The sequence below is a fragment of the Ctenopharyngodon idella genome, chromosome 14 (genome assembly GCF_019924925.1).
Source record: "Ctenopharyngodon idella isolate HZGC_01 chromosome 14, HZGC01, whole genome shotgun sequence".
NCBI classification, from domain to species: domain Eukaryota; kingdom Metazoa; phylum Chordata; class Actinopteri; order Cypriniformes; family Xenocyprididae; genus Ctenopharyngodon; species Ctenopharyngodon idella.
Genome location: NC_067233.1, coordinates 16,813,712 through 16,823,115, shown reverse-complemented (window position 1 = coordinate 16,823,115; position 9,404 = coordinate 16,813,712). Strand labels below are relative to the sequence as shown.

General features: G+C 35.9%; 1 protein-coding gene across 1 annotated transcript; it reads left to right on the top strand.

Annotated features, from left to right (window-relative positions):
- Positions 1–2,160: 2,160 nt before the first annotated feature.
- Positions 2,161–7,977, top strand: LOC127494822 (cationic amino acid transporter 2-like). Its single transcript, XM_051860987.1, has 9 exons — positions 2,161–2,371; positions 5,349–5,485; positions 5,929–6,151; positions 6,231–6,367; positions 6,565–6,667; positions 6,745–6,875; positions 6,980–7,146; positions 7,250–7,358; positions 7,447–7,977. The coding sequence occupies exons 1-9, from the start codon at positions 2,364–2,366 to the stop codon at positions 7,563–7,565; spliced, it is 1,134 nt and encodes a 377-aa protein (XP_051716947.1). The 5' UTR covers positions 2,161–2,363; the 3' UTR covers positions 7,566–7,977.
- The last annotated feature ends 1,427 nt before the right edge of the window (positions 7,978–9,404 follow it).

Below are 9,404 nucleotides of genomic sequence, written 5' to 3'. Positions count from 1 at the left end.
AGCACATTATGGGGCCAGTGAGAAATGCGGAAAGAAAGACTACTTTGTTGCTAATGCCATAGAGTGGGTGGGTCAAACAGTCCACTCTTGTATATATTGTTGTAAAAAATCATTTGCCCTCATTGGTGTGATGGGAGTAGATATATTTAGACAAAATAATTACAAAGATACAGACTGCAAACTTCTCTGGACACAATTAAGGTAAAGAAACAAACATTTATTTACTAATTGAATGCATCAAGAAATGTCTTTGCAAGCTCTTTAGTCATTATTTTGCTGATAAAACTCATCATTTTATGTTTGGCAGATATTGTTTAGAATTACGCATCACTTTTCAGTGCAACCTGCAGGTGTAAATAAATGCAAAATGAATTAAACAAACAAATAAATAAGGAAAATACTAAAAAAAAAAAAAAAAAAAATCTTGCTTCACATGCATTTAGAAAATATAAAATAATGCACATATTTGTAAATAGTTTCTTTTACGTAAAATATTTGCAAAAAGTAAAATGATTAAAGTAGAATAGTAAAAATTTTTGCCACTCTGAGTTCTGTATGTTCAGGCTGGCATGAGCATGTGATCAGTGTTATAGAATAATGGTATGCTGCAGTAGATTCCTTGCAGGATTAGGATGGATCATAAATCTCCTGGTGGCAGATTATAGAAAGCCATCACACAAAGAGAAGGTGTGCCAGTCAACCACTGCCAAGTCATGAAGGCAGCTTTGTCTATCTTTCTTCATTACTATCTCATGGAGCCACAGAACAGGCTTCTGTCTAGACTGAATGAGTTCAGAGGAGGATACGTTATGCAGAAGAAAGTGAAGGACACATGACATCATATCAGTATAAACCAATACTTTAGGGAAAAGATCCAGTCAGTTTGACTTTAATAAATATATTGTTTTATGTTAAAGTGGCCTACAAAATGACACATTTATTTCAGAATCACTTGAATGAAATGATTTAATAATTCATAGTGGATCCATGCTATGTTTTTATTCTTAATGTAATTAATTTTTTTTTAAAAAATTTAAGCTCACAAGATAGTAATAGATAACAGTGATCTGTCTTAAATTAGAGCTCTGTTTTTTGTTTCCTTATTTAGGGTTTCAAAGGAAAGAAACAAAGAAAACATCTCAGCACTTGTGAAAACATGAAGACATTGTGATAAGGTAAATAGGAGGAAAAAATTAATTTATTCTTATTTTTACAAATGAATGACCAACATGCAAAGGATTAAAAACTGCTTATTTTTAGGGTGATTACTGCATAATCCAGATTAATTGTCAAATGACACAATAGCATGAAAATGTTATTAAAAATGACATTTGATATGATTATTTTAGCTTGATAAAAGATTGGATATAGCATTAACCATTTGTTATCATTGTTCATATATTTGTAACCTCATAAACAATTTAATTTTCAAAATAAACATTTGAAATTTTTCCCTCACTAACAGCCAATAATGCAATCGATGCAGTCTTTCCTGAGGGGCCTGTGTCGCAGGAAGCCCCTGGAACCGGAGGGAGAGGTCTCCACATTTCGCCGCTGTCTTACGACTTTGGACCTGGTGGCTTTGGGAGTGGGCAGCACCTTGGGGGCCGGAGTCTACGTGCTCTCAGGGGAGGTGGCCCGGACCCTGGCTGGACCAAGTATTATCATCTCTTTCTTCATTGCTGCTTTAGCTTCTATCTTTGCTGGGCTCTGCTACGCTGAGTTTGGTGCAAGGGTTCCTAAGACCGGATCTGCCTATCTGTACAGCTATGTGACTGTAGGAGAGGTGTGGGCCTTTACCACAGGATGGAATTTGCTCCTGTCCTATGTTATCGGTAAGTAGAAATTAAAGGCCAATGAATATGCAAGATCAACAAGTTCGATGGATGGATGGATGGATTATTGGGTCAAAGGTCAAGTACTAACAGAGCTTTCTCTTGGTTTAGGCACATCAAGTGTGGCCAGGGCATGGAGTGGTACATTTGATGATCTCATTGGAAATGTGATGGCTGATTTTTTTAGCAAATATGCAGCTATGAGGCTACCTGGCCTGGCAGCCTACCCAGACTTCTTTGCAGCTGGTCTCATAATGATTCTGTCTGGTATCTGACTATACTGTACTAATCATACACCATCTAATTCATTATTCTATATTTACAATCTATGACAAAGGCTTAGATATTATCTACAGTATTTTTCTTACAGGTCTTCTTGCGTATGGCGTGAAAGAATCAACTACGGTCAACAAGATATTTACAAGTGTTAATATACTGGTGTTGATATTTGTCATCACTGCTGGCTTCATTAAGGGAAACCTGCAGAACTGGTTTATCACAGAAGACATCATCCTGAATGCAACAGCAATGCATGAGTAAGAACATCTGTATTTATATTTTATTGGAATTTTCAGTATATTCATATTTGATGTGATTTATAATCCTTTCAGTCTATAAACATTGAAATAATCTTTCTGAATATTATATCAATGCAGTTGATGCAGTACATAGTACATATACTGTGCATATACAGTATGCAAATGGCAAATTGATAACACTTTACAATAAGGTTCATTAGTTAACATTAGTTAACTGCATTAAGATGAACTAATAATGATCTGCACTTATACAGCATTTATTAATCTTTGTTAATGTTAATTTCAACATTTACTAATACATTATTAAAGGAACACTCCAGTTTTTTTGAAAATAGGCTCATTTTCCAACTCCCCTAGAGTTAAACAGTTGAGTTTATCATGAGTTGAGTTAATCATTGTGCCTGCTGCACCCATGGTACAGCAGCAAAGTTCCTTGATTATTACGCCGGAATGAGAGTATAGTTCCTAGCCATATCGGCCTAGAAAATCGCAACTTTTAATTTTCCCTCGGTCTTAGTACACGATGTAACTACAGAAGAGTCAAGTTTTAAATAGGAAAAATATTGAAACTCTTTGGTCATTTTTTTGCGAGATGCTAACAGTCTAATCAGATTCAATGAACTATGCTAAGCTATGCTAAAGTGGTACCGCCAGACCCAGAGATTGGCTAAATGGATTCGAAAACGGTAAAACTCAACTGTTTAACTCTAGGGGAGTTGGAAAATGAGCCTATTTTCAAAAAAAGTGGAGTGTTCCTTTAAAAATCTTGTTAACATTAGTTAATGCACTGTGAACTAACATGAACAAACAATGAACTGTATTTACATTAACTAACGTTAACGAAGATTAGTAAATAGAGTAACAAATGTATTCCTCATGGTTAGTTCATGTTAGTTAATACATTAACTAATGTTTAACTAATGAACCTTATCCACCTTATTCCTACGCCCCATGACCCTTTGCGCAAATTATGGGTGTAACTTCCATTAAGCTGTAAACAGTCAGTGAAAGGCTCGCTCTAATACGTTTTATTTTTAAACTGGGTACAATGAGATGACATTATTCTACTCACCCTTCAACCAAGAACATTAAAAGGACATTTAAAAGTGTAAAAGCATCAACAAGGTCCTTTCAACAGGCCATGAAAAAGCGCGATTCTTTCCACAGCAATAACGGACGGGTTAAATATAACTATAGTGATATATATCTGTATTATGTAATATACGTTGCCTTAATAAAAAATGTTCATGAACTTCAGCATTGCGTGATACTATTTCAAAGTGATTTCCATCATTTTTACAGATAATAAATTGTATTTACCTGTGAAAACAACGTGAGGCTTTGAGGAGAAAAACGAGAGATTTTTGTGCATTCCAGGGAATTATTAATGGGATATATCGTAAATTATATCGGGAAAAGAGATGTGCAGTATATGTTGTCCTTTTTCATATTATTACAGCGGTATGCAAAGGGACAAAAGAAAATAATCACGAGAATAGAAAGCAGCGACTGAAAAGAGCCTGTGTCCAAAGTATAATTTTTCAAAATAGCGCAGCAGTTTTAGTTATAATATCCAAGCAGTGCTATCGGAGTTTAATATCCTCCCGCCATTGTCATTGTAGTAAATCTCAGGAACAAAACTTTTAGCCAATGCCACAATCCAACAACGTGTGTTCTGTTTATCTTCCGCATGTGTGCACATCTGTCTCGAGTCTCGATCATTAACGCAGCAAGTCATATAATTGTATAAAATAATCCAGAAAAAAAAAGCACAAATACGGCTGAGATGCCAAATTCAGCGGCTAGAATTAGCTGAGGTGATTCAGCTAATCAATTGACCTGTCACTCAAGTGACCATGCCCTTAATTATGCAGAACTTTAAGGCTTAATATAATTTAAACGGATGCGTTATAAAAAAAATCCAAAAAAATCGTTTTTTTCTGCTGTAAAGTTGGCCATTTTAACATGGGACTCAATGAGATTCTGCTCTCTTTTGCAGCCTGTCCCTAGTGGCCAGTCAATGAATTGCAGTTTAAGTCACTTCCCTATTGGCTTCACGAGAAACTGGGGGAGGTTGCCGCTTGGTATTAATAAATATGTACAGAATTTGTGCTTGTCTCGGTGCATTAAGTCACATGAAGCGTTTTTCTTGTTAAGCATTTGAATGTCCCCGTTCAAGTTCTTCTAATTCACGAGCGGAGTGAGAGTCAGACTCGCAAAAGGTAATAATGTTAATTATTAAACCAAACAAAATCAAAACTTTCAAAAACACTTAGCAATGTGATTCTTTTATTGAATGATAAGCAGTGGGTTTAATCAGTGCCATTACTAAAAGATTTGCCATCCGGCGTCTTCTCGTCATCTCCTCGACCTGCTTCCCTTGGTGTTTTTACACATAGAAAAGGTGAAAAAACGTTTTTCACTGTCCCCTTTTTTGTCTCAGAACGATGATCAGAGTTACTATCGCCATTATCGATGCAGCATTAATGACATACAATGGTGACAGAAAACAAATTACTGCACTAAACTTAATGACGGAAAGGCTGCGCAATCCTGTCAATATGGCAGATAAACAAAGAAGTTACCCAGAAATCAATGCGGCGTGACGTCAGATTCGTATTAATTTTCACTATATGTAAAATACACTAAAAAACGATTGCATTTGCAAAAATAAAATCAGTCACAATTTGATCGGGCTGCCAAGACATTTTTACACAAAATTGATTAAATACAAAACAACATTTTTATTTTCAAGATGACTGGACACCACTGCTGAATTAAACATGTATTAAACATTTCAAACGTTTTGTGTTACATGACCTCACTGCACATAATTGAGGTCATGTGACAAAAATGTTGCATACTACTGCTTTTCTTACTGCCATACCATTACAGCAGAAATATTATGCAAGTGCTAATCCAAATTCAGCCATATACACAGTTCTGTTTATATCTTCTTCGTCTTTATTTTAAGCAACCTAACATCCACCGTCAATGTCACTACTGAGTACGGAGTAGGTGGCTTTTTTCCATTTGGATTTGAAGGAACACTGGCAGGGGCAGCTACATGTTTCTATGCATTCGTTGGCTTTGACTGCATTGCAACTACAGGTAAATATGAAAAATATATAAAGCTGCATTTATTTGATAAAAAAAACTGTAAAAACAGTATATGAAATATTATTACAATTTAAAATAACTGTTTTCTGTTTGATTACATTTTAACATTTATATTTTAAAATTTTAAAATTTATTCTTGTGATGCAAAGCTGAATTTCAGCTCAATCAGCATCATTACTCCAGTTTTCAGTGTCACATGATCATTCAGAAATTATTCTAATATGCTGTTTTTCTGCTCAAGAAACATTTCTTATTATTTTCAATGTTGTGACATTTTTGTGAAAATCATGATAATTTTTTTCAAGATTCTTTGATGAATAGAAAGTTTAAAAGATTATTTAAAATAGAAATCTTTTCTAAAAATATAAGTAGTAAAACGGTAGTGTACTGTATGTGTTATCATCAGCAGTCATAAATATTAACTGATTTTCTAGGCGAAGAGGTGAAGAACCCTCAGAAGTCTATACCTGTGGGTATTGTGGCCTCTCTGCTTATCTGTTTCCTGGCGTACTTTGGCGTTTCGGCTGCTCTCACATTGATGGTGCCATACTACCAACTCAACATTCAAAGTCCTCTGCCTGTGGCCTTTGCTGACATTGGCTGGCCTGCAGCAAAGTATGTTGTGGCGGTCGGGTCGCTGTGCGCACTGTCAACAAGGTAAAAAAAAAAAGTCAGAGTGAGAATTGAATCTCTATCATGTATCAGATCAGTAACAGACATTTCATTTAATCTGCAGTCTCTTAGGGTCAATGTTTCCAATGCCCCGTGTCCTGTTCGCCATGGCCAGAGATGGACTCATGTTCAAATTGCTATATAAAGTCAGCTTACGGCAGAGTCCAGTGGTTGCCACACTATCCTCTGGAACTGTGGCGGGTAAGTGGACTGAAAAAAATTACCGGATCAAATCGGATCTCTTAATTCGGCCCTCTTTTTCATCTCCCACATTTGACCGACTAAGCCAAATCATAAGACCAGGGCATTTTTCTCTTTATGAGATGAATAGTAAATAGGCTGCAGCTTTTGTTTAAAATACAAAAGCCCTGGCAATCATGTGCTCTGCTTTATTCCAGCAATAATGGCTCTTTTATTTGACCTGAAGGCATTGGTTGATATGATGTCGATTGGAACCCTCTTCTCCTACACACTTGTGGCTATTTGTATTCTCATACTAAGGTTGTATTCCCAGCTCCACACTTCTCTTCTAGCACCGTGATGCAAATCTTTGAAGCTAAAAGTGGTTTCTTTCAAAGGTATCAAGAGACAGCTTCAGAGGAAAATGATTTGCGCACACTCACAACCTCCACGTTTGGGTTTTTGAAACCCCCTTCGTACCCTACAAAAGAAACTTCAAACACTGTTACAACCTGCACAGTTTGTCTTGGTATGTAGAAAACCTTACCATACTGAAATAATACAGAAATCGCACAAAAATATGACCGCATCCAGAAATATAAGCAAATTGATATCATGTCTTTGCTTTTGCAGTTGCGTTGGTGCTTATTCTGTCACTGCTGATGAGCAAAGCTATCAGATCTTTATTGTTGCTGGAGCTCTGGAGTGTTTTGAGTGCATCTGTGATCCTAGTTATAATGTTCCTCACGGTCTTCATTATCTGGAGACAACCCCAGAACCCAACCAAAGCCTCCTTCATGGTGAGCACACAACTTCTAAAGCAACATCAATATCTTCCAAAAACTTAAAAAAATGGATATAATATAATATAATAAAAATCTCACATTTTTTTTGTTACCACAGGTACCATTCTTACCTTTACTCCCTGTGGTGAGTGTGTTCATCAACATTTACTTGATGGTTCAACTGGGAGGAGACACCTGGGTTCGCTACGCTGTGTGGATGGCTGGCGGTAGGCAATGCAAATATGAAATGCTGCTGGAAGTCAATCCTAAATTTATGGTTTAAAAATATGTAAATATGTGTTTTTTTTTGCTCAGGATTTCTCATATACTTTGGATATGGAGTGAGGAACAGTGTCCAGAGGCAAAGGTTACTCAGCAGTCAGGTCACCATTGAAACCATTGAATCCAAATCTGATAAAGATGGACCAAAATAAATTTCAGTTCAGCAAGAAGCTCTTTCTTTCTTTCTTTCTTTTTACTAGACTTTTCATCATATTTGCAGTGAAATAACTTCTGTCTTTTTATACTTTTTAAAATAAATAAATAAATAAATGATACTGAAAAATTGACTATGACATCTTTTGTTAAACTATACCACCGTTCAAAAGTTTAGGGTTGGTAAGATTTTTTTTTTGTAAGAAGTCTCTTATGCTTAATAATACAGTAAAAACAGAAACAGAAAAAAAAAAAAAAAAAAAAAAAAACATCGGCTTTGCCATCACAGGAATAAATTGCCAAAAAAAAAAAAAAAATATATATATATATATATATATATACTACAAACCCGATTCCAAAAAAGTTGGGACACTGTACAAATTGTGAATAAAAAAGGAATGCAATAATTTACAAATCTCATAAACTTATATTTTATTCACAATAGAATATAGATAACATATCAAATGTTGAAAGTGAGACATTTTGAAATGTCAAACTTCACAAAGAGTTTGAAGTTATCATCATCTACAGTGCATAATATCATCCAAAGATTCAGAGAATCTGGAACAATCTCTGTGCGTAAGGGTCAAGGCCGGAAAACCATACTGGATGCCCGTGATCTTCGGGGCCTTAGACGGCACTGCATCACATACAGGAATGCTACTGTAATGGAAATCACAACATGGGCTCAGGAATACTTCCAGAAAACATTGTCGGTGAGCACAATCCACCGTGCCATTCGCCGTTGCCGGCTAAAGCTCTATAGATCAAAAAAGAAGCCATATCTAAACATGATCCAGAAGCGCAGGCGTTTTCTCTGGGCCAAGGCTCATTTAAAATGGACTGTGGCAAAGTGGAAAACTGTTCTGTGGTCAGACGAATCAAAATTTGAAGTTCTTTTTGGAAAACTGGGATGCCATGTCATCCGGACTAAAGAGGACAAGGACAACACAAGTTGTTATCAGCGCTCAGTTCAGAAGCCCGCATCTCTGATGGTATGGGGTTGCATGAGTGCGTGTGGCATGGGCAGCTTACACATCTGGAAAGGCACCATCAATGCTGAAAGGTATATCCAAGTTCTAGAACAACATATGCTCCCATCCAGACGTCGTCTCTTTCAGGGAAGACCTTGCATTTTCCAACATGACAATGCCAGACCACATACTGCATCAATTACAACATCATGGCTGCGTAGAAGAAGGATCCGGGTACTGAAATGGCCAGCCTGCAGTCCAGATCTTTCACCCATAGAAAACATTTGGCACATCATAAAGAGGAAGATGCGACAAAGAAGACCTAAGACAGTTGAGCAACTAGAAGCCTGTATTAGACAAGAATGGGACAACATTCCTATTCCTAAACTTGAGCAACTTGTCTCCTCAGTCCCCAGACGTTTGCAGACTGTTATAAAAAGAAGAGGGGATGCCACACAGTGGTAAACATGGCCTTGTCCCAACTTTTTTGAGATGTGTTGATGCCATGAAATTTAAAATCAACTTATTTTTCCCTTAAAATGATACATTTTCTCAGTTTAAACATTTGATATGTCATCTATGTTGTATTCTGAATAAAATATTGAAATTTGAAACTTCTACATCATTGCATTCCTTTTTTATTCACAATTTGTACAGTGTCCCAACTTTTTTGGAATCGGGTTTGTAAAATAGAAAACAGATATTTTAAATTGTAATAATAATACAATTTAAAATATCTGTTTTCTATTTTAATATATATATATATATATATATATATATATATATATATATTAATTTGGCAATTTATTCCTGTGAAAATCTCACATTTTTTGTTGTTGTTGAGATAATCCAAAAGACTATGGA